The sequence below is a fragment of the Euprymna scolopes genome, chromosome 7, assembly GCF_053919585.1.
Source record: "Euprymna scolopes isolate OS-2025 chromosome 7, ASM5391958v1, whole genome shotgun sequence".
NCBI classification, from domain to species: domain Eukaryota; kingdom Metazoa; phylum Mollusca; class Cephalopoda; order Sepiida; family Sepiolidae; genus Euprymna; species Euprymna scolopes.
The window spans coordinates 163,448,056-163,475,182 of NC_136488.1; the positions used below are offsets into that span (position 1 = coordinate 163,448,056).

Genomic DNA, 27,127 nt, shown 5'->3' on the forward strand with positions numbered 1-27,127 from the left:
GTTATGATAAGGTTCAGTGAACTAAGTATTATAGTATCCGTTCGATGCACAAGGATTAGTCACCACTATCCCACATTTACTTTAGAAGCTTTCTCGGAAATTACTGAACCGATCTGGCTGGAAATTTGTTTGAACCTTTGCTATGATGAAGTGCAGCGAACTAAATATTATGGTATCCGTTTGATTCACAATTAGGGATTAATAGCGATTAATAGAGATTAATATATAATCCAAAAATGAGCACAAATTTAACTATATTCAACCATCAATTTGACATAAAGGACTCAATTCTAAGTCAACTGTTTATAACTTTAAAGGACTAAAAAGTCTAGCAGTGTCATATTAAATTATGAAACCGTATTTACCTATCTACTTATATATAAAAGGCACTGTGTGTGTGTTCGTTCTCTATAGACTCTGAAACGTTTGGGCTTATTTTTATGAGATTTTACACAAATATACTTTATGTGTCTGAGAGTTTTCTTAGATACGTTTTGTTTTAGAATGCGTCTGATAAGTTTCGGAAATCGATCATTGAAAAAAATCTATTAAAGAACAGTCCGACTTTGACAAAAGTTAACACCCTTATACAGTCTAACATCACACGTGAATTTGAGAACTTTTATCACTGCACAAGAAGGGTCCAGCGTACAAAATTAATAGATAAGACAAGGATGCGTTCGAAATTGAATTTTTTGTTTAGAGCACAACTGAACCATGATACTTGACTTTTGCTTTTTAAACTTCATTTCAAGCCTAAATTATTGGAATAATTTCATAAAAACAACAGTAGATTCTCAACAGTGTAATGTAGAGTACCATGTATTATGGACTATGTCACAATAGGGAGGCATATGAAGCTTTCTAACGGTGGGTTCTTGACTAGAGTAGGCAATCAATCGATTTGATTGAAAAATGAGCGATTTCACAAATTTTGATAACAATAAAAGTACTGGAAGTATCGAGTATTCATTGATCCTCACTCAATCCCGGGTCTTGCAGATAGTAGTTTATAATTACAAAGTTGAGACATTTCTCACACTGATAGTGAGATTAAAATGTCATATAAAAATTTAAAAACCAATATCTTCTAATAAACTAATTATGTGTATAAGATTGAAGTCATAAAGTTAACTATTTGCATATTGCTTTGCAGAAGCAGAACATTTATAGTTTCCTTAATTCTCATGGGCATCGATGAGACACGAGTCCTGCTAGTATAGTTTTTCTTGTTTTATAATTAAATCATTGTCTGTTATTTGAATATAGCACATAGTTCTACGAATCTGCCTCTACTAAATACAATTATTTATGAATATCTTTTATATCGTGGATTAAGACTAAACATTTGTCTCTTTGTTCCTTGTTTGTCATTTTACGGATTTGATTTGCAGTTGTGATACAGTTCTAAATTTTAAATTAAAAATAAAGTGCACTACTACCTCTGTAAGCATACACATAGATGAGTTCAAGAGTGAAAACAGAAATTTTTAGTTTCCTTAGTTTTCCTGGGCAACACCAGAAGACGGGCTCTGCTAGTATTTTATTATTCTTATTCAAGTAAGAACTCGTATGTTTATAAAGGGAGGTAAATTATGACAGCTTATTTCGTGTAAGTTTGTGTATACCAAAAATGTTGTGTCTGATTCAAATTATATTTGACCAATCAGAATCTGTTCAAAATTAATATCAAAGCAAGTATCTTAAACATGTAGTATCTACTTACACCATAATCAGCAAAGAATTCACGTACAAAAACACTTGATGCTGAACAATCAGGTTGACAAGAAAGTTCTTGCAGTTTTTAACTTTTAAATTCAGATGAACATATCTCGGCTCAAACAAAAATTTTTGGATCAAAATAAGCATCATCAGAATCAACATCACTTTTACCAATGCAAAACAAGTGTATTTATGCCAGTAACGTAAAATATTGCATTCTGGTGGCGATGAAGTCGCTGAAGGCGTTTTTGATATTGCTTATGTTTTTGAAGTATTTCTCACACAGAAAGTTGCTTAAAAAGGTAGTAGTCTGTAGGTGAGAGGTCTGAAGAGTATGGGGGATGAAGCAGAGTTTCGTAACCTAATTCGTTCAGCTTCTTCAGGGTCGGTTTAGCAACATACGGTCAGGCATTGTCATGGAGGAGAATTGCGTTTTTTTGTTGACTAATGATGAGTGTTGTTGTCAAAGTTTCTGATGTATCGCATCTATTTGTTGGGAGTACTTTTTTGCCACAATGGTTTTGCCGGCAGTCAAAAACCTGTAATGGATGAGACCGGTCAAAGATCACCAAACAAACTTCTTTTGGTGCAACTCTGGTTTCGGGAAGTGTCGTGGAGCTTTGTCAGCGTCTAACCACTGAGTTGAGCATTGCTGGCTGTCATAAAGAAACCACTTTTCACTGCAAGTCACAATCCAGTCGAGAAAAAGGTCGTTCTTAATGCGTAAAAGAAGAGAAGATGACACGTCATAATGGCATTTCTTTTTGTTGTCGTTCAATTCGTGAGGCACCCATTTATCACTTCTCAAGTGGTTGGAAATCGTTGTATACATTGCGCATTGCGTCTAATTTATAAGCAAGTTCTCAAACAGTTGTGCGTTGATTAGCTTCAACTAAGGCTCTTAACTGATCATTGTCAACATCCGATGGCCGACCACTACGCTCATTATTATCAAGACTCTTGCCGCCACCACGAAATTTCTAAAACCACCATATGCTGTTCATTCAGTAGTGGTTCCTGGGCTAAACGATTCGTTGATATAACAAGCTGTTTCAGCAGCTTTTTGGCCTAGCTTGAATTGAAATAATAAAATTGTGCGAATTTGCTTTGTTTCCATCATGTATTCAACGTTCTGAAAAGAAAACCTAATTGTTTTAAACCGTTTGTAATTTAAACGATTAGATAGAGCGAAAAACGCTCTTTGATATGATATATAAAGTAAAGGTATTATAATGAAAACTTATTTGAAAATACATGATTTGAAATCAAAATTAAAAATTCTGCAAAAACTTTCTTGCATCCCGTAAAAATTGATTAAATCTTTCAAACAATTTAATCGTTATCAGAATGGCATTTTTTTTTATTTCATTGATAAAAGTCGACGCATCAAAATGTATTTGTTGAGAAATGGAGTTTTCAGTTAAAAAGCAATGGTTTTAACTGATTTTTTTTGTCAATTCTAATAAACTACAATGGTAGCTTCCAAATTTGCAGTCGAAATTACCTGTACATTACTGAATTATTAAAAAAAAAAAAAAACTTTTATGATGGTAGCAAGTGAAAAATTGCCGCCATCTTGCTTAAATCGAAACAGAAAATTACCTCCTTGGACTCTCCTGTGCCTTACGATCGTTTTCATCAAATTTTATTTTTCATTTTTTTTAATAAGTTTCCACATTATCGATTTTCGTAATTTTGGGATAAAATCATCTTAAAAACACGAGGAATACGTGGATACCATTATTTTCATGTGAAATTCAGTATTAGAATTTCTGAAATCTCGTCTCAATAGTGTAGAAGTGCCGAATTTTCTATAATGAAATAAGGCCTTGTAAATAGAAATCAACGTTAGAAATTTAGCAAACGTGTTAAAAGAAGTAATGTCACGAACAGGCAGTCATTGGATTAATACCTAGCAAAGAAGGGACTGGTTTTCATCCTTTCTCTCTGTGCTGGAAGGGTGTTTGATGCAATGTAATACTTGTGTCTATTGTGAGTCGACAAAATGTGTAGTAACCTGAAGAGTAAGTTAGCCCCAAACTCCAACTTTCCCCTATAGCGAGTTGGCCGCGGCAAAGAGAAAGCATCCTGTATCTCTACAAGGCCATCATTCACCCATGTATGGGGGATTGTTGTCACATTTGGGCTGGTGCATCTGCTACCAGTCTCTCACTCCTGGACAGGGTTCAAAAGAGAGTCGCCAACCTAATAGGTCCCACACTATCAGTGAGGCTTCAACCTCTGTCCCATTGACGAAATGTTGCACCCCTCTGCCTGTTTTACAAGTATTTTAATGGTGGGTGCTCTGTTGAACTACAAGTCCTTGTACCCTCTCGACGTAAATACCCCCGACAAACCCGACAAGCAGCAAAATCCCACCTCTACACAGTAGACATCCCCAAATGCCAAAAAGCCTTCTACTCTAATAGTTTCGGCTCCAGAACAGCTAGACTTTGGAATTTCCTTCCAGGTTCCTGCTTCCCTGACTGTACTGACATGCAGAAGTTCAAGTGTAATGTAAACAGACATCTTGCTGCCCAACTCCTCACATAGTACCCCTGTAGCTTATGTCCCTGATAGTAGCCCCTACATCAAAGTGGCTCTGTGCCTTGTTTAGAGTGAAGATGCAAAAAAAAAAAAGGTAGTACTAGATGAGACCACCCTGGAAGTGGTACCTGCAAGAGCAAGTGGTGGATGAGAACGCAGTCGTAGTGTGGGAATAATTATGTGAGCTATTGCCTTTGGCAGCATCATGAGCTGGATAGCGTTTGTGTCAGGGGCACCATGTTGTATGACAGTGAATGTTGTAACCTCATTCAGTTTCTCTTGCAGTTGCAACACAATGTGAAATCTATGATGGGATTGAACTGCAATGTGAAATCTGACCAAACCTATCACATCATGCCAGAGAAGTTTCTGTAATCACTCCATCTGCTCAGAATAAAAGTTATTCTACGAACGTTCGGTTATGGTATCACAGAGTAACATGTGTAACATTGATCCTCCTGAATAAACTGTTACAGAAATATGGATGTCTTCGACGACCAAGGAAAACTAGGGAGTAAGTGTGTATTATTTGGATCCTTCAGACTACTGTTCTCATCTTGAGTGTTATTTTCACTGTGTTTCGGTCGATGTAACCTCTGACCTTCTTCAGATGTATCTTATCAATCTTTTTGTTAAACGCGGGAATCTGCACGAAATTTCAAACGGAACCATTTATTTAATTCATAGGGGGGGGGAATAGCATGCTCCTGTTTTGTCAGCTGTGACTGGATAGAGGTCCTAAGTAAGAATAAAGAATTCCATTCTCATCTTGAGGACTATTTTCACAATGTTTGGGTCGATGTAATGCCTAATAACTACCGACATACGTTTTTTAAATTAAAAAATTTATTCTTCATGGAGAGTAGACAATGCATTGTGGATACGTGATCAGCAGCTCTCATTACTCTCGCTTCTCCTTATTTGTCCCTCAGTCCTCATTTCTAATGAGTGATTTTTCTGACAAAGGGTGAAGAAAAAGCTGCTTTCAAGGTCGGCAGTACTTCGTGAAAAGTAGCCTGAGATGTTGGAAATTCTCTGTTTCTATGTCTATCCTTGTGGCCATGTCACTAATAAGGGTGCTGGAGGTAAACGTTTCATCTGGGCTGATGTTATCCGCCTGATAGTCAGGAACCCGAACCTTGGATTAACCACTAAGGAGGCTATCCTATCAGCAGGTGCAAAGTACTGGGGCTGCTGCATTGCCATTTAGTGAATGGACCATGCAGTAGTTTCTGGTGGGGCCTCTCGGTGACATACTAGTGGGTAATTGGTACAGCTTTACCTTATCATGTGCTACAAAAAAAAAAAAATTTCCCCAACTTTTTCTCTCTTACTTTCCCTCTCTGTCCGGCTCTAACCAAGTCTGTCAACCTGTTCCACAAATCCCAAAAACCTCAACATGAAATATCGCCAAAAAAAAAATGCAAATAAACCTAGAACCCCATCCTGCAATGCCGACCCCTACTACCAGGTCTCCTTCTCCAACATCAGGGGTCTACGTTCCAACCTTCCAGAGGTTGAAACCCCATTACAGGAGATGAAACCGGACATATTCTTCCAAAGTGAAACTGGCATAGGGCCGACCACTTCCCTAGACGAGTTCATAAAGGATACTCTAACTTAACATCTAAATCTGACCCCCAAGATCGCCATGGGCATGGAATATGCACCTACATTAAAGATGGCTTTCTGTGTGGTAGGGATATCTCCAGAGAAGACCCTAAATTACCTTATATATGCTTCTGGGTTGCACTTGCGTACACCACCGCATTTATATTTGCCCTCTATCATCCCCACAACAGCGGAGTTACTTTCTTTAAGAGTATATCTGAAAAAGTTGACCACATTCTGTCTGCTCATCCTTTGGCTAATATCCACATTTGTAGTGACTTCAATGTCCACAATGTGGAATGGCTGACCTACTCGAAAAAGACAGATGATGAGGAGAGGTTCTGTCATGACTTCACCATTGTTTATGACTTCACTCAGATTGTTCATGAACACACCCGTGTGCCTGATGCTTCCAGTCAGAAGGCAAGCCTTCTAGACCTTTTTCTCACAACTTCCCCATAGCTATGTTCATGTTCTGTTCTATCTCCTCTGGGATCCTCTGACCACTCGGTTGTATCAGTTAAGATAAAAACAAAGTGTAATAAGTCTTCAGACATACCTCACCACCGTACAGTATACCAATACTCTACGGTTGACTGGGATAGCTTCTGTACATTTATATCTGATCTACCTCTGCATTCTATGTTTAAAAAGGATGTGTCCTCTATAGTGCCAGACCTGACCGAATGGTTAATTGTAGGCATAGACCAATTCATACCATCCAAAAAATTCCAACAAGTCATGGTTCTCCCCAGAATGGGCTGCTGCCATCGCGCACAGAAATCATTTTTTCCATAGCTACCAACGTAATAGATGCACTGAGACTAACAACCACTGTAAAAGAGTAATAAAAAATGCAAGAGAGCTATATGCTCAGTCTGTTCAATCCAAAGTAGCTGAGCAGCGGCTTGGTTCCCACCAGTTTTGGCAAATAGCAAACAGGATCTTGAACAGAAGCGTGCGTTCTATCCAAACTATCATCAAACTCTCTGCGACGAAGGCCATCAACTCCCCGTATTTCCTCCTCTAACAGACCATACACTATGCAACATACAAATATCTGTGCATGAGATCGTCAAGCTAATCAAGAACCTTGATTCCAGTAAAGCAACTGGCCCTGACGACATTCCAATTATAGTGTTGAAAAAGCTTCGACCAGAACTTGCCCCCATACTTACAAAACTGTTTAAGCGTTGCCTTAAGGAGAAGTGCTTTCCAACACCCTGGAAAACCTCATCAGTATGCCCTGTATTAAATAATTCAGGTGATAAGTCGTCTACCTCTCAGTACAGAAAATAAGTCTCCTGTGTGTGATGATTAAGTTGCTGGAATCCATATTAAGTAGAGAAGTAGTCAACCACCTCAACAAAAATAACCTTCTTAGTGACATGAAATATGGTTTCCGGTCTGCTAGATCTACAGCAGATGTGCTAACGGTTATATCTTATAGGATTAGTGAATCTTTCAACAAATGTTTCCTTTCTGGGGCAATTGCTCTTGACATATCAAAGGCCTTCGATAAGATATAGCATAAGGACCTACTTCACAAGATTTCCATAACTGGAAATGTTTTCTCAATCATTAACTCTTTTCTCTCTGATAGGCTCATAAGACCAGTGGTAGATGGTCAGAAATCAGAGGCCCTCAGTATTAATGCTGGAGTCCCTCAGGGGTCCATCCTGGGCCCAACTCTCTTCCTGATCTACATCAATGATCTCCCAAAACACATACTTAAATCATTCGTTGACATCTATGCTGATGACACGACAATCTATGGCAACACATCAAAGGCTGTAAATGACAAAGTTTTCTCTAATTCTCTCTTCTCTGATCTTGAGCACACGGTACAGTGGAGGAAGAGGTGGCTGGTTACTTTTAATGTATTTAAAACCAAGCTCCTATCATTACATCCTAAATGCTCTGATCCCCACCTCGCATCAGTTGAAATGGATGGCTCTCGTCTAGAAGCTCCATGTTTTGATAAGCTTCTGGGATTGAGCTTTACTTCTGACCTGAAATGGAACACGTACATCAGATCTATTGCCAAGGTTGCTCGAAAAATGGTAGGATCCTTCTACTGCTCCAGAAGATAGCTCACTGCCGATGCAATTCTCTATCTATATAAAAGTAAAGTACGTCCAAAGATGGAGTACTGCTGCAACATCTGGGCAGGAGCTGCTAAAAACAGCCTATCCTGCCTTGACAGAGTACAAAAAAGACTTCATGGCTTAGTGGGGGATGCCCTTTTCTCTTCCCTGCAACCTCTCTCCCTCAGAAGAGACATAGCGAGCCTGTCTTTGTTTTATCGTTACTTCCATGGCAAGTGCTCATCTAAGCTCCAATCCCTGGTCCCCCTCGCCGATCTTTCACAAAAAACACCCGTCTAGCAGAAACCACTGTCAATAATTTTCCCCACTCTTTATCTGTGCCTAAATCAAAACGAAGATTCCATGAAAAAAGCTTCTTTCTTAGAAGTGCACGCAAGTGGAACTTTCTTCCGTCTGCCTGTTTCCCACCTGACTACAACCTAGATGTCTTCAAGTCCAATATAAATAAGTTCCTGATGAACCGCCCCCTTAAGAAGACACTTTACCAAATCTCCAATACTAACGATTACTACAATACTATCCCATTGATTACTGTACATGCAATAACCCTTATCTCCGGGTGGCTTCCGGGCCTTGATAAGTGCTGACTTCCATGTAAAAAAAAAAATCTACTTCAGGTGTCTCTCATCGAACTAGGGAATCTTGCTGTTGAACTCGGGAATATTTCTGTTGAACAAGATGTAAAGTTCTACATCTAAAAACAAATATAGGTTTAAGGCTTCCAAAATTCATACTAAACTTGTCTGCAAGGACTCATGGCATGGTAGATAACGTACTTGATAAAATTCAGTTGCAAGTTAAATTCTTCTGGAGTTTGGAAATTCAATCTTAGCACAACATTCAAAATACAATTGTAAATTACTTAAAACTTCAACTCAGTCATGGTTGACAAGAGCATGCTATCACTATAGATTAAATAATGAGTAGTGTTTAAAATTCATTAAAGATTCCCTAGTTCAACAAGAAACACCTGAAAAAAGGCCGAAGGTTACATTAATGGAAACTCAGTAGTTTGAATAATCCAAATAATATAAACACTTCAGATCGTTCCTTCTGGCACATCGTGTTCTTTTGCAATGAAACTTATGAATCTTCTGGGATTACCACAAATGGTGTGCTGTACTCAATGAATAAATATAGGTGTTCTGTTATCAATGTGTTTATGTGTTTATGTTTTTGATAATATGCATTGGTATCTAAAGCTTTTACCAATTTGTGAAATTTATAAAGGAAAGAGCAGACGACTTTTCAAACTGGTTCTATTTTCTAATTGTTATAGTTGTATGCCTTTTCATTTTTTGATTCAATTCGATCCAAAAAATTTAACAAAGTAATAAAACAAACATGAAACGAGAGGCGATAGAAAGTTACAGTAGTTCATGGTTTTGTCTTAAATTGCTGCATCATGGGCCAAAGATCCTGATTCAATTGGAATCGGTAGTGAAACACTTTCTGATAATGCCATGCAGATCGATTTCTCAAGTCTAATAAAACTCCTGATATAATAATTATTTGTTCAAATATTTTATGACCATATATATATACAGAATGGAATGATAAAGTTGTCGCGCTAAAGAAAACAGCACTACAGCTTTATTTAAAAAAATTATTGAAAAAATCAATCCATGAAACTTGATTGTTTAGCAGAGCTAACATCTATTCAATTTAGCCGCTTTCAGCCTCAATCACCACCTCAATATGGGTCCAGAACTGGGAGCTTGCCTTTTCCACAAGCACCAGCAAGAGCTTGGTGAATACTCGGTGGATGTTCTCAATGTATAACCAAACGAAGTAGTCCAGCGGGTTTAGGTCGGAGGAGGAGGGAAGGGTACGAAGTCGTGGCACTCCTTCTGAAGCCAAGCCTGAGTCTTTTTGGACTTGTGGGCCGGCACAGAGTTCTACTGTCACACCCAGGAACTGCTAGCAGCAACCTGATTGCACCAGGAGATCACCACACTTTTCAGCACATCCAAGTACCCTTTGATGTTGACTTTCAAGCCGATTTCAAAGATGTGAGGTGGCGCATGGCCTAGTCACTCATTTGAAACCATACCAAAGGCCATAACCATGGCTGGAAACTTTGTTTTCATCACCCTGGGCACGTTCCTGTTATTCATGGCAATCCAGCGATACATTTTGAGGGTGCGAGCAATGATCCTGTTGTCATAATTTGGATTGGTAGATAGCATGAGTTGTACAGTAGCGCACCTCCAATCTCACTCATTGAATATTGTGTCACTTTAAGGCATGATAGAAGGTTTCTACTGTTCTTGGAATTTGTACACAACTGACCAACTAGCAGATGGTTTGCAACAATAAAAAAAGGAAACCGGTTTTCATCAAAAGGAAATGGGATCATGTCATCTTTTCTAGGACAACAATTTTATCATTCCACCCTGTATCTATGTGCTTTCTTGAACCACATTACAACACATTCTTATTTAAGAGAGAATATCTCCATAAAGGGAGATAACATATAGATTTAGCTTATTGAATGTAGCTCTCTACATACAAAAACATGCATGTATATAATTAATAAGAGAAACTTGAGATAATGTTTCTTACCGAATATATGAAACGCTTGTTTGTTTTTTTCATCCACAATGACCCGACTCGCCTTGTCTTCTCGCAGTTGCCATATTGTTCCCCGCTTGTTGTCACCATCTTTAAATTCTCGTTGCAGCAAGGAATAATGTTTATTGTCAACATTAATTTCGATAATGGTTTGGTACGAACTGGGCAATGTTGGAAGTTCTTCTGCTGCATTGAAGAAAAAAGTTATGGATATTATTATGTATATGAATTATTGCAAGACATTTAAAGTTACCTCTCTTTGAATGGACCTCATTTTAAACAATGTCTTGAGTTGATCAAAATAGGACCAATCACAAGCTAGCTAACAAAGCCAGATTGCTCAAAAAGCCTAAGTGGGTTTGAATTGTTCTAGAATTCATAAAAAAGAGATGGGCTACAGCAGCACTTTGGCTACTATAAATCGCTTCTCTTATTTTGTCCTTTAGTCCTCACATTCCATGAGCGATGTTTCTTATAAAGGGGGAAGAATTGCTGTGTTCTGAGTCAGAACTATCCATCTAATACTATCTAAAACTATCCATCTAATACTATCTAAAACTATCCATCTAATACTATCTAAAACTATCCATCTAATACTAATTATGGGTTAGTTTTTGACCCTTTTTTCAGCTGCTTAGATAAAGTGGCTTCATGCCTTGTCTAGAGTGATTTTCATCTTAAAAAGACATAACACAATTAATCAGGCAGAATTAGCAACAACAACAAAAACTTGGATAACTCAAAGACGTAACTTGTAAGGTTGTCATTAATCTTCTTTAATGGTGTCGTTACATTTTAATACTCGGGCGCAACACATCATATCTGAGACAGTCGCAAAGGAACAAAAAAAAAGAAGAAAATTTGACGCAGCTTATTTAAGTCTAAATAAAAGACATTTATTCATGGTACTTTCTAAAACAACACATTACATCTTTGTTTAAAAGTCTCTCAGTTCATCATGTAGTTGACAAATATCCACTGTATTGAAAACGTGTTTTTCCTTATCATATCTTGACATGTCTGCTTGTCCCATTGAAACGTGCATTTTAAATCTCTCATGCCAGCTCATCTTCACCTCATTGTCCAACCATATCGCTTTTGTTTTTATCTTTCCTTTTCTTTCTGCTGCTATGTCTACAGCTCATGCAACAACACACAGTCATCCAACCATTTTTTTTTAAATAATTGAAAATAATTGAATCAACTGAGGAACCTCCCAAAAATGTTCAATTAAATAAAACATGAATGTGCTGTGTTAACCTATTCTGAAAAGTTGTTGGCATGATAAAGAGTAAATAATGAAGTAAGAGAGCCAGGGCAACACTTATAAAATCAGAGGGGTGCACACACACACATTCCAGATGCACTTTGATCTACATTCTTGTGTCCTATAAAAATGACCTGAATTGTAATTATCACCAAAAACAAAAAAGGCTTAAACTCCAGGTTGGAAATTAAAATTACACTATGCAAAAAAAAAAAGGAACAATTAAATATTTTTAATATTTATATTTCAGGAATGTATATTGATGTCTTTATAAGAGATAGTTGACATAAACAACCAGGGAGAGAGAGAGAGAAGACAGAAGAAAACATTTTCCGACGTCACCTGCTACACACACACACACACACACACACACACACACACACACACACACACACACACACACACACACACACACACACACACATGCGCACAAACAAGGCGCAAATATAAAGTTTGGCCAAAACAAGTCAAAATTGATATACCCCAATGGAACTGTATTAGACATTAAAGAAAATGGCCGACTATATTATTTAAAAAGTATGGTTCCCTCAAAAAACTGCTTGTCACGACTTGGAAACCTGGCATAAAATTCTAGGACACTGCATTACAGCTGATATTAAAAACTTACCAAATGTAGTCGAAGGCATAAAAATAATACCTTCAGACGATCTCCCAAATTGTGATGCATGTGCACAGAGGAAAATGACAAAATATATAAGCCGAACACCAGACAAAAAAGCTACGAAAATTCTCTCACTTGTGCATTGTGTCTTAGCACGTCCGATCAGCCCGATGGGGAGAAATAATCTAAGGTACGTTTTGAACTTTATTGATGATTTTTACGGTTTAATTATAGTTTATTTTCTAAAAAACAAATCCGACACTATCCTCGCCACTAAGAAATATTTAGCGGATATTGCCCCGTACGACTCAGTAAAATGTATTCGCTCAGACAATGGGACTGAATTTATTAGTAGACTTTGAATTTCTATTAATTAACCACCATATTAAACACAAGAAATCTGCACCATATTCCCCCTTCCAAAATGGCACTGAAAGAGCATGGTGAACCCTTTTTGAGATGACAATATGCCTACTTATCGAATCGAAAGTTTATGGACATACGCTTTAATGGCAGAAGCATATATCAGAAATAGATCGTTCAATACAAGATTAGGCAAAACGCCGTATGAAGCGTTTTGCAGTGTAAAACCTAAAATTAACATAATGCATCTATTTGGTTCTGATTGTTTTGCATTTATAGAAAACACCAGTAAACTAAATACTAAAAGCGAAAAAGGTATTTTCGTAGGTTATGATAAAAACAGTCCAGCATATTTAATCTACTTTCCAGCCCAAAATGCCATAAAAAGGGTTAGATGTGTAAAATTCAATGATACATTAAATTTAAAAAATGACGATCCAGTGGATGAAAAACGTGAAATATTACCTAGTATCTTAATCGATCACAATGAAAATATTGATAACGACAACAATTACAGTAGAACTTTTGAAGAAAATATTAACCAGACATGTTAATACCCAATAAGGGAGCGAAAAAGACCAGACTTCTTACAAATTGAAAAGATACACGATTACGCAGTGGATTACTGTTACTCGTTAAACAGCGCATCGGAAAGTTATAATGAGGCAATTGATTAAGAAAATCACCAAGAATGAGAACAAGTTATGATATCCGAATTGAAAGCTTTATCTGGAAATAACACATACGAAATAGTGGCAAAACCAACAGATAAAAATATAATTTCTTCATGCTGGGTTTTTTCAAAAAAAAAAAAAAAAAATCACAGCTTCTGGCAGTGAAACTTTTAAAGCAAGATTTGTTGCAAAAGGTTTTTCACAAATTTCTGGAATGGAATATTTTGCAACATTTTCACCAACGACATATTTAACGACAATTAGAATTTTGTTACAACTTTCCGCTCAATACAATTAAAAAATATATCAAATGGATGTAAAAAATTCTTATTTAAATGCTCCGATTGACTGTGAAATCTATATTTACCCTCCAGAGGGATTTAAAATAAAAAAATAAAAATTGGGTGTGGAAATTGAATAAATCGTTATATGGACCAAAACAAAGTGTACACAATCGGAATTTAACACTCCATAATTATTTAATAGAACAGGAATTTAAGCAATGTCCTGTAGACGTGTGCATGTATACCAAAAATATAGGTAATAAATTGTTAATTTTGGTTTTTTAGGTTGACGATATATTACTCGCCTCAAACTGTCACAACACTTTAAAAGATGTTAAAAATGAATCGAATAAAAAATTTAAAAGGGCCGATCTTGGACGACTGTCATGGTTCCTCGGTATAAAATTTACATGTGAAAATGAAACTCTATGAACCAATCACGATAGATTGAAAAAATTCTGCTCAAGTTCGGAATGCAAGATTGCAAACCGCGTAAAACTCCCGTCGAAATGGATATAAATAAAAATATAGAGACCGAAACAAAATCCATAAATAATCGATTATACAGGGAAATGGTAGGGAGCCTCATCTATTTGATGACCGCAACTAGGCCTGACATATGTGACACTGTAACAAAGCTATCTCAAAACATATCGAGACCGACAATTAAGGACCTTAATCGTGCAAAACAAATCCTTCATTACCTAAAAGGAACCAAGGAACAATCTTTAATATTTAAAAAGTCTACATATCCCCTAAATTTAGAAGGATTTTCAGATTCAGATTGGGGTAACTCTGAGGATAGAAAAAGTATAACGGGGTATTGTTTTAGACTGTCAAAGACTGGACCTATGATCTCTTGGAAAACTAAAAAGCAACAAATTGTTGCCCTTTCTACTTGTGAAGCAGAATATGTGGCCCTTACCCATTCCATACAGGAGGCAATTTTTCTGCACACCCTTCTAAAATCTATTTTAAAACCAGATATAAGTAAAAAAAACTATAGTAATTTATTGTGACAGTCAAAGCAGTATATTATTAGCAAATAATTCTATGATTCATCAAAGGTCGAAGCATATTGATATCAGATATCATTTTATAAGGGATGAAATAAGGAAAAAATCTATTACTCTTACTTATGTGACGTCTGAAAATAATATAGCCGACATTTTCACTAAACCTATAAAAAGAATAAAATTAAGACATTTTATAACCGAACTTTTTGGAATCTAATTATGAATAAATCTCTTTTCAGAAACCCAAAAAGAGAAGCATGAACAGTCAAAATCACACAAAGATAAAAAATTGTAAATTGTCCCGGGCACGATGTTAAACTGCGACCATTTCTATCCTACTAACCAAATTAACCAACTAATACCTAACATAATGTTTCCAGTTTTTGTTAAAAAAAAGTCACTTTTTAAAACCTTTCCTTTGTAAATTTCCTTTTTGACAAATAATTTTTTGTATCATTTTTTTTTTTTTGGCAAACATTTGTTAAAAAAAATGTATATTTGTGAATTTTTGTGCATGTTTATATATATATATATATATATATATATATATATATATATATATATGATTAGTTTTTTTTGGAAAAAGAATTCCAGCAGAGTGCTCAATTAAAAGGAAAATCCAAATTTTAAGAGCGTACTTATATTTTGTGTACAGAAAGTTGTTAGTTGAGACAGGTCATTGGTACCGTCGGTTTCAAGCCCGATAATAAGGCCCGTTTAAGGTATCCTTATCAAGCTCTCTTCAGCCAATATTCGTCTATCTTATCTTAACCTTGAAATATTTGGGTTTTTTAAAAATAATTTTTAAACGTATTTCGAAATTTTTAAACGTGATTCGATATAATTAAAAATATATTTTTAAAACTTTAAACGTATTTTTGGAAATTTTTAAATGTTCGATATAATTAAACGAATTTTTAAGTTTTTAACCGATACCAATACAGATTTTGAAGTTTTTATACATAAGGAAAGAAATTTTGAAATTAAATGGGGTTCAAATTAAAATCGATTCATATAAATAAAAAAAACAAAAAAAAAAACATTTTTTCGAAATTAGATCTTAAATTTAAATAATTCAAAGTTGAAAATTAGGTATTACATTACCCGATATATATATATATATATATATATATATATATATATATATATAAAAAAAAAAAAAAAAAAGGGGGGGGGGGATTAAACAAAACGAGATTTGAACGTGGATTCGCGAGGTATATATACTTCACACTTCCGGTTATAAGATAGACGAATATTGGCTGAAGAGAGCTTGATAAGGATACCTTAAACGGGCCTTATTATCGGGCTTGAAACCGACGGTACCAATGACCTGTCTCAACTAACAACTTTCTGTACACAAAATATATATATATATATATATATATATATATAATATAAAGCTGAATGTCTGTGTGTGTATGTGTGTGTGTGTGTGTCTAGTCACGAATAGGCTCCTATATGGTTGACTATTTTAAAAAACTGATTACATATAATGATAGATGTATCGAGACACAGGAATGGGTATGCTTGATCCTACAGAACGGTGTTTCATTAAAATTGTGGGGTCTGCGATCGCACCTGGTCTACAAAGTATGGAAATAAAAAATTTTAAAATTAAAAAAAACGTTTACAAGTGTTTTTGATATAGATGTACATAAGAATACTTTGATAAGTATGTTTTTACTTAAATAGGGATCGTATAATAAAATTTTGATAACCACAAATTCAACTCAAATTTACAACCCTTCCTTTTCATAACCTATCATACTTTCATAAATCAGAGTCCATTTTCTGTAGGCTGTTTTTGAACCCAGTCAATGACGGGTACTTTTGCTGAACTACTTTGTTGGGTCATACATAGAGAACATCACCAATATGACCTCTCACAGCACCAAAGCTGCCTGATCGCTTCCATCTGCCGAGTATTTGCTGAATTCCCGCTGACACTTGTGGAAAAGGCATTTTCCCAGTTTCGGACCCATATCGAGGCGGTGATTGAGGCTGAAAGCAGCTACATTGAATAGATGTCAGCTTTTCTACATAATCAAGTTTCCTGAATTGATTTTTTTTTTCAATAAACAATTTAAAATGAAGCCGTAGTCTTATTTTCTTTAGGGTGGTAATTTTATCGTTCCACTCTGTATTTGATTGAAAAATAGGCAATTTCCTGATTCCGATGACAATAAATGGTGTGGAGACATTCGTTGATCCTCATTCAATCCCGGGCAACATAAGCTTTCCCTGCTAGTTTAAAAGAAAGAGAAAAAAGATGAACTTGATTGCTTCCTTATTTGAAGTTCATCTAGTTTCAACTTTCGACCAGAAAAGTGTGTTGAATTCATTGGTTAATTCGTTATCAATAACATTGGCTGGAGTTAAGATGTTCAGAGTTTTAAAGTTTGGACTTGGCAGATAAGAAGATATCAGGCTAACCTTTTTATTGTTTGTCTCTTATTGTGTGAGGAACTTAAGCATTCATTTAACGAATCTGTTCAACGAGATATTGTTTATCACAAATAACAAAGAAATCATTTGCATTTAATTATCAAAAGTGAAGTTTGACTTGTTCGTTTCAAAGTAACCAATGATTGATAGTCGATATACAATTGATTAAACAGATAAAACACCTTATTTATTTTATTCTGACAAAAAGGTAAAAGAAACAGTTTTTGCCTGAAAAAGGTTTGCATACTGAGTTCATAGTGGAACAAAGGGTATCGTTGTAACGGTGCAACTTACACGTATGCAAATGACCAAACCGTGGTGCTAGTGTGACGTCACAGAAATAAATGGATGTATAGACATGGCGATCGGAGGAAAAAAAAAAGAACAAAACTAAAATAAAAAAGAGGAGAGAAAGCACTTGTCGGCGCGGAAGGCACTCTTAACAAGATCCAATCGAACCTTTGCAACGATTTTGGACGAACGTGAGCCGTTGATCGAATTATACACATAACAGCTGGTTATAATCTCCCATTCCAGCAATATAATTAAACAAAGAAAGGGTTTTTCTACGTTGCTCCCTATCTGTCGAAAATAATTATTAAAGAGAACAATTTAGACACAGGTTAAACTTGAAATACACACACACACATATATATATATACTTGAAATATACATATATGTATAGCACAATTACGTTGACACACCGGTTCTTGTCAAATCATCGAAGTTAAGCAACAATGAACCTGGCTAGTACCAGATGGATGACTACTCGGGAAGGTTAGACAGTGTATAGACCACGAATTGTAGAAATTTACAGGTTGGTATCTGGGGGAGCGTTTGATTTACTAACATAGATGCACCCCACCCCACCCCGAATAAACTTGTCTGGCGGGTAGGACACAAAACGGTAGTCCACATAATGGAGTACTGGAAACCTGCTGGAAGATGCCTTTCTGAACATGCATGTCAAGTACATGTTTGCCACAGCGTATGGTGACATGAAGTTATGTCTCATGGATCACCTAAAACACTTCGTAGCTGGGGCTGGCTCAATCTTAATGAGCAAAGATGTATACTCGTATCTGAATTGTGCAAATGACAATATATTTTCTCATTTTCATTTAGAATCTCCATTTTAACACTTTCCATTTGCCTTATCAGTTATTTAAAAAGATCAAAGAACGTTTTATATGAAAAAATGAATCTTCACTTCTCCATGATCTGGAAGCTGCATTTTACCCTGGACATTTATAATTCTGTTTTCTTATAGATTACCAATGGATCTTCAACTGAACCATTTCGGATTTTTCATGTTCTAGATTTTACCGTCGTTTTCAATGGATTTTTATTATATCCTTTTTCTCCTTTTTTCTCGTTTCTTGCTTTCTTAATCTCATTGATTGCCTATAAACTGTCACTAACTGTTAAATATTTTTTTTGATGCAAATATGATTAATTTCATGTTATTTGTTAATCAGCGTGATTATGCTGTATAAAATAGTTACAATGTCATAAAACAAAACAACCAAACCAAACACCAGAAATAAATATTTGAAGATATAAAGAAGTTAAAGCATGAAAGCTTTTACTAAAATGTTTTTGATGATTGCACATTTTTCCAAATAATCTTTTCTTGCAGGTAAAATAAATGACCAATCATCATCATCTGTTCGAGCACTTTTGTGACACTACCAATTCTAGCCAATTTAGACGTTAAAAAGTTATTTGATAGCGTTTCAGGGAACCTTTATTTGAACAAACAAAATAATTTGATGTTTCTGAATTTTTTGAGATGAGGATTGGTTATCCATATTATTTGAATTCATCGGACTACTGTTCTCATCTTGAGTGTGATTTTCACAATATTTCAGTTGATGTAACCTCCAACCTTCTTCGGGTGCATCTTGTCGAACTCGGGAATGTTTCTGTCAAACTTGGGAATTTGGACGCAAGGACCCATGGGGCAGTGGTTAGAGTACTTGGAAAACTCATCTATAAAAAGTGATATTCTCCTGAAGGTTCAATTCTCATTGTGGGCGACCAGAAAATACAATTGCGAATTATTTAGGACATCACTCTAGTCATGGCTGATGAAACAAGAACATGCTACCCCTGTGAAGTAAATAAAGGGTTCCGTTCGAAATTCCGTCCCAGTTCTCGAGTTTGACAGAAACACTCCTGAGTTCGACAAGATACGTTGGAGGTTACAGCGACCAAAACAATGAGAACAGTGGTCCGATGAATCCAAATTATATGAAAAATAATTTGAGTATTCAATTTTTTTGCTGACTGTTTTCCTCATCTTCATAATTGTTGTTTCACCACGTTTCAGCCAACTTATATTGGTCGAAACGTGGTGAAACAACATTTATGGAGATAAGTTCACAAAAAAAAAAAAAATAATAATGATTGCCTCATCTTAAAGGATTTAAAAAAAATAAAATATAAATAAAAATTGTGATAAGCATGGTATGATTCCAAGGCAAATAATATACAAAATTAAAAAATAACCTAATATTCTTCATAGAAATCAAACGGTACTCACACAGTCCAGTGCTTGCCAGCATTAAACACAGGAACAACAAGGAAATTGCCTTTGTGCCTGCAACACAAAAATACAATACATTTTATTCATGCATATATCTTAATTAAAATCTAACATATAAAGTTATATTGTCGGATTTTCAAAGTCAAATAGCAATCCATTTACACATATGGATCAGAAATAGCCTAATTATTGCTTGATTATTCCACTGTCCTTGATGCAAATATAATTCACTTTGCTTTAGTTTATTTATCTGAAAATATTAGTCTACCAAAAAACTTTGTTAGAATGGAGACGTTACCTTACTTGCCCAGAAGCATCTACTTATTAAAAGTAAAATTTTAAATTTCTGTATAGAATTCTACAATTAAACATTTTTTCTTAAAATTATTAGGTTGGTGGTTTCTTACGTATGTTACTTTTATATATAATTTCTGAATTAATTCATTGATATATGTTGTTGGCAGTGGTGGCGGCGCTTACTCCTGTCTGAGTATCGGGTCCATCATCTGTCCCCTATCTTCTAGGATGCCTATATTTTATATGGCTTGCAAGGCCCAACCGATGGTAGAAGAATTGTGGCAGCTTTTGCTAGGTAATGTAGGCAGGGGACGAGGCAGTTCTTCTCACACCCTTCTTCTTTTCCTATCCTTTTCATATTGTCTTCTTTTCTTCTCAAAGTCCATGGCACCTTTGCATGCCAGGATCCTCCACTTTGTCCGGTCCCTGGCAGCCTGTTCCCATGAGAAAGGGTCGATGTTAGTCATTGCCAAGGTGCACTTTAATTCGTCTTTATAGTGTCGTTTAAGTGCTCCTCATGGTCGCGTCCCATTGGCGAACTCACCATAAAATATTTTTTAAGGCAGTCTGGAACGATCCATCCTATTGATATGGCCTACCCAATGGAGGCGATGGTGAATGATGGTTGCCACAACGCTGGTCATTTTAGTCCAGTCCAGTACTTTCAAGTTATATATAGCAATGTTATATATAGCAATGTTATATATAGCAATGTTATGTATAGCAATGTTGCGCGTTTTTCACTCTATTGAATCGTGTTATTCGTTACCATTCTCAATCTCTTCATTCACTTTATTGCAGGCTTTTTAACATCATGGACAAAATTTAAATCTGCAAGATTTTCTTGCACCTGTTCAAACTAGGCCGAAAACTGGCGAGACAGCTCGTGATATCAATGATGCATTTGGCCCAGGAACCACTAACGAATGTGTGGCACAACAGTGGTTCAAGAAATTTGCAATTATGACGAGAGCCTTGAAAATGAAGACTGTGGTTGATAACAAACATTTGAAAGCGTTAATTGAAGCCGATCCTCAGGAAACCACACAAGGTGTTGCTGTTGAACTCGAGGTCGACCACTCAACAGTCGTTCGCCATTTAAAATGAATAGGGAAGTCAAAAAAGTTGAATAAATGGGTGCCACATGAATTGAATAATAATAATAATTAAAAAAATCGTTGTCTTCTACGCTCATTCTGTGCAACAAAAACGACCCATTTCTTGAGCGAATTGTGACGCGTGATGAGAAGTGGATTCTCTACGACAACCAGCAATGTTCAGCACAGTGGTTGAATGCTTAAGAAACTCCACAACACTTCCCGAAGCCAAAATTGCACAAAAAAAGAAAAAAGAAAAGGGTTCTGGTGACTGTTTTAAGGTCTTAAAACTTATTATGAATAAACAGACAATTTTTACTGCTAATAATTATTATTTTCATCGATTCCGTTTTTTAAATAGTAAATAATTAAACAAATATATTTAGAAATCGAACGGGAATGATGTTTTTTCTAAAGAAGGACGATGACGCTGTAATCTGTTTCCACGACGCTGATCTAAATTGTAGCGTTAGTTGTTTCTTTTGTCAGAACAAAAAATATATCTAAAGAAAGTTACTAAAAAAATTATATGCGATCCATTTAAATGTTTTACCCTTCATAATTGTCACTGCATAAATAAAATAATTTTTCTATTTATTTGAATATCTGGGCCAGGTGTACCGGAAATGTCACCTGACAGGAATAAAACATACGTGACAAAGACGTATACTTGACCAGAAGAAATAAAATATGGTCAATTGTTGGAAAAAACAACACAATTATGGATTGTCAGAAATAAAATAATTGTTGATTGATTCAAAACGATATTTAATGGTTATTCTATAAAAAAAAAATGTTAGCTGCAAATAGAAATACCTTGTTGTTAGATACGACCTATAAATGTGGTTACTTTGATAATGAAGGAAACATCTTATAATCAGTTTTTATAGATTGTCACAAACTATGAAATTGTTGTGGAGTAGAAAATGTACGCACATTTTCGTAAAATGCATGAGGAAGGAATATTGAATAACGAGGGTCAGGCTACGTCGAAACAAACAAAAATGAGAATTAACTAACAAAGCTCCCGGGCAACGCCAGACAGTTACAGCAAGTTAGTAATAAAAGATTGACCTAGATTTTGATCTCTTGCACGAACACGGGCAACGGAGAAGCAACACTAGCGTCTTTCTGCTTGCGTTAGTGGAATGGAATCAGTCAAAGACGACAACAATGGGGTATTTCTAGCACCTAAAGCAAGCTTTGAACTTCCATGGAAAAAGTGGGTAACGCTCAAACGGTCCCGGGTGAAGGTTACCGAAAAAGGATTCTTAAAAAAAAAAAAGAGAACGCAAAAAGTGTTTTCAATAATTAAAAAAAAAAAAAAATAATAATTTTCAATAATTGTAAAAAAAAAAAAAAATAATAATTTTCAATAATTTTTAATTAAAATAAGACCAAAAAGTTTTCGATGATTATTGAATAACAAAAACAAAAAAAAAAAAAGAAAGATCATAAAAACGTAATAAAAAAGAGTACATGCATAGAGAAGATATAGGCGTGAGAGAAAAAAGCGAAGGAACTGATTTGCCTTGGCACTGCTTCCGGTAACAGACACACCGGAAGTTAGGAAGTATATGCTGACTATTATCGACAGTGGAAACGGTTCGAGGGCAGTCTAAAGGCCTTCCTCAAACTGTTCAATTTTTATTCTAGCTCATGTTAAAAACTAACCAAGGATAGATGTTCCTGGCGTATCCAATTCACAAAATGGGCTAGAATTGCTGAATGTATATACAATGAAGAACGCAAGAGGAAACATGATATTAGAAGGAGTCAGCATCTGTGCTACAGAATCATCCCACAGGTATCCAACATGCGAGAAATATTTCAGAGCTCGAATCGGTCTAACAAGCCATCTTTGAACCCATAGAACAATTGCATGATCACGGTCATCTTCACAAACGATGGACGAACATCCCTAACAAAATGAAAACTTTTATATTTGTTACTTAAAAGAGATGCTTTGCTTGTAATTATTTTGTGCTATTTTTAATGGTTGATTAAATATGATTTAGTTATTATTACTCTGCTCCTTAATACATGTCAAAGCTTTATTTTTGGATTCTCTGAACTAATGATCTTGAGTGTAATTCTCACAACGTTTCAGTCGATGTAACTTCCGACCTTCTTCAGGTGTGTCAGGTCCAGGTGTATCTTGTAAAATTCAGGAAACTTTCTGTCGAACTCGGGAATCTACACGGAATTACAAACGGAACCCTATATTAATTCCCGAGTTCGACAGAAAGTTTCTAAACTTCGACAAGATACACCTGAAGAAAGTCGGAGGTTACATCGACTGAAACATTGTGAAAATGACACTCAAGGTGAGAATAGTAGTTCGAAGAATACACATAATACGAATAATGAATTCCGATCTCAAAAATTCTGAAACGTAATGTTAAAGAGTCTTTAAATAAACAATATGGTTATACATCTCAGACCGGAAGTGAATTAGATTTGCTACACCGGAAGTGGATGACAACATAGGATAGTAAATAACCATTCTAAAAAAAGATAATAAATAATTTTTTGGTCTAATTGGTTGAGAATAACAAAACAAATAGAAATTTCTTTTTATAGGCAGACTTAAGAAAGTAAAAAAAAAAAGTATATGAATTTGCATACTTTTCTTAGTATTCGATTGCCTAAACTATAATAAAAGCCACTTCCAATAGAAATGACCAAACCTTTCTATCCTTCCTTTCAAGCAGTAGATGAAGTCAATGAATATTATTAATAATTCAGCATCAACAACGTCATATTTTAAAGCTTTTTACGGCTATGTACACGGTTTTCAATGGTTATTTGTAGTAATAGTAACACTACTACTAATTTATCTGTTATAAAGTTATTGGTATTACTATTTGGAATGTTGTTATGTTTAAAATTACTTACACCATAGAAAATTGTTTGTGCTAAATATGTCGGAATTAGCATACCGACGAGTAGGGGGGGGGAGAAAAGACGGTTTAAGTCTTGCAACGAAATGCCGACGTTGCTTACAAGCAGTCTTTCTTTGTAAAACTAACAAATGGGTAACGATGGTCGAAGTGTAATTTGTCTAAAAGACAGCAACAACTACAACAACAGTAGAGCGGGCACCCCCTACTCCAACTCTCAGTCAACGAGATTCACGCGTGACTGAAATGTCTATTTAACTTGTAAGGAATAGGCACTCAGGTTCTTTGATTAACGGGCCACCGGCCGTGTTGGTCACAGCTACCAGCACTCCTTTCTTCCCCACCGACCTACCCTCGGCAAGTCAACCAATTCAAAATTCTCACAAATAACAACATAGGGACATAGATAAGGACATAAAGTTTCGATTTATTATTTGTTAGTAGAAAAATATGTAAAATGAAAAAAAACAAACATAAATAATAATAATAATAATAATAATAATAATAATAATAGCAGCAGCACTAGGAACACCACCACCCGCCCAATAAAACGGATGAGAGAGATTGGAATCAGACCTATGAAACAAATTCAATTTTTTTTTTTTGGCTGGTAAAAATAATTGCTAAGGGATTAAATTTGAACAAAAATTGGAAGTTAGCAGATGTATGATGACTAAACAAATTATTTCTATGCATGCGCAAATATACATTTATATCTTTAACAACATTATTTTTTTTTTTTTAGTTTTTATATGTGTATAAATTTAGATTAGACAGTCCAGATAAGGCAAGATAGCTATATATTTTTGTTTTGATTCTAGCTGATGGCACCAAGTCATATTTTTTTTTACGTTTGAAATCTATATATTAGGTACAATACAATAATCAATAAAATATTAGCTCTATTATAATAGATATGAAATCTGCATAAATTAAAATATCATATCTAAGTGTATTTTATGACTGGGTAATGTCGAGCGGCCACGACTACATACTGGGAACAATATAATAATCAAATTGGGAATATGCTCTATAATAATAAATACAAAATCTGCATGAATTAAAATATCATATTTAAACGTATTTTACTACCGGGCAACACCGGGCGGCCTGCTAGTATTTTATATATAAAATATTCTTTTAAATGATAATATAAGAAAATTAGCAAACTTACCCATTGCGAGTATTTCTGTTGGTAATTAACACGCCTTCATGAGACGAAAGTGCGACGCCAATCAGATGATAGCACGATGTAAGAGTCAAGTCAACAGGTACTCAACGAACACACATATGCAGCGTACACTTCTCATATGTTTCTAATCGACTGATTTCAAGGGGTCAACGAACAAGTTGAAATTATCTCCACGATTTCAAGTGTGAACCCGTGATTAGGCGCACAACTGCTCGAAGGGTTTTGTGGTTGGCCTAATAGATAACGTTGTGAACTATGAAATTAGCTAGGCTGTGTTCAATTCTTTCTTATTGTGAGTATGGACACTGTTGGGAAAGGTATGAACCCGAAAATTTTACCCCCCCTCACTCAGATATAAATAAAACTGTAGCATGTGTGGAGGAATTAATGAAAAGTAAACTACATGTATCAGTGACCCGTTGGGTCATAACCACTCTTTGATTTTATTTGAAAACTCATAAACTCTAACAGATCTGATTGTTGGAGAGAGTTTGAATGCCTACTGGAGAGAGCTTGAAAGCCTACTAGACACTATCATTAAGTGTCTAAGACAGGGTTTCCCAAAGTGGGCTCCTGAGTAGGGCTGAGGGACTACGGAAGCCCTTTAAATGCTTTATATGGAAAAATTAAATGACAGCAGACATTTAATTATTAATCTTTTTTTTACTGGAAAAAAATATGATACATAACTGCAGGTGTAAAAAAATATGATGCATAACTGCATGTGTAAAGAAATATGATGCATAACTGCAGGTGTAAAGAGTTTCAGGATGGTTCATAAAAAAGTAAATAAAAAAATAAATTTTTTAAAAATGCAACAAGTTTTGATTCATCAAGATTACAAAAAATGGTTGTAAACATTATATCATTAGTAAGTGTTAAAATTTGAAATTAATGTTTTTCATATCTATTTTAAAAATTATCTTGTTAGTGCTCTGTGAAAAATCTTTGCTCTGCTCAGGGGCTCCATGGTGTCCTGAAGTTTGAGAAACTCTGATCTAAGGTCTCTCTGCACAGGGGTTTGTCAAGAAAACCTGGCATGAAGATAATTTTCCTTAGAAATAAACCTTGCCTAAATATTCAAAGTTACAGAATATTCACTTCATAACCTCCTCGGTATGGCTAAGCTAGATTGCCTTTCACAAGGAATGGTGCGGCTTCTCCAAGAGATGTTATCTATAGTAGCAACACGCAGCTGGATACTCTACCAAAATAGATGAATTCTTGTCCTGGAGTCTAGTAAGACCAAGAAGCCAAATAGGAAGATATATTATAACATATTAAAATGAGCAATTGGGGAGGAAAATTTTGTACTCAATTCAGTGTTTGAGATAAAGGACTTTAATGGAACGTTCGGATATCTATGTATTTCATATAGAGTTCAACAGTTAGCCCCAGGCAGGGGGGGGGGAGGCGCCTTGATTTCTGAAAACTTCGACTAAAGGAAAATAAAACAAGAGAGAAATGCTGGATTAAACAGAGCAGAGAGAGAAAAGATAACGAAATACCAAGGTCTTTTATACGACATGAAAAGAAATTGGAATCTTAGGAAGATTTCTATCATTTCAGTAATTATAGGAGCAGCTGGACTCATAAAAAAGAATTACAAAATCTACCTGGCGAATATACCCGGTGAACCAAGTGCAAGAGAGATTCAAACAACTGCACAAGACGGTTGGAATTTTTAAAAAAATCTCTTGATTGGAATATGTGAGATAACGGATGAATGTCTGGCATCAAGTAGGATGCCCCATTTCCAGCTTGAACAAACTGATAAGAAGATTGAAAAAAAAAAAAAAATTAAGACATTTTTCTTGTAAAACTAAAAATAATTTACTTCCATATTTTCTTCATTAT

At 35.4% G+C, this 27,127-nt stretch overlaps 1 protein-coding gene across 1 annotated transcript in view; it reads right to left on the reverse strand.

Annotated features, from left to right (window-relative positions):
- Positions 1–25,386, reverse strand: part of LOC145280120 (uncharacterized) — a 148,651-nt gene extending 123,265 nt beyond the window's left edge. The window contains exons 1-3 of the mRNA XM_080131877.1: positions 25,253–25,386; positions 19,779–19,835; positions 10,554–10,748 (exon numbers count right to left, since the gene is read on the reverse strand). Coding sequence (XP_079988003.1) covers positions 10,554–10,748; positions 19,779–19,835; positions 25,253–25,256 — 256 coding nt within the window. The 5' untranslated portion in view covers positions 25,257–25,386. The remainder of the gene's footprint in view (positions 1–10,553; positions 10,749–19,778; positions 19,836–25,252) is intronic.
- Positions 25,387–27,127: the final 1,741 nt, after the last annotated feature.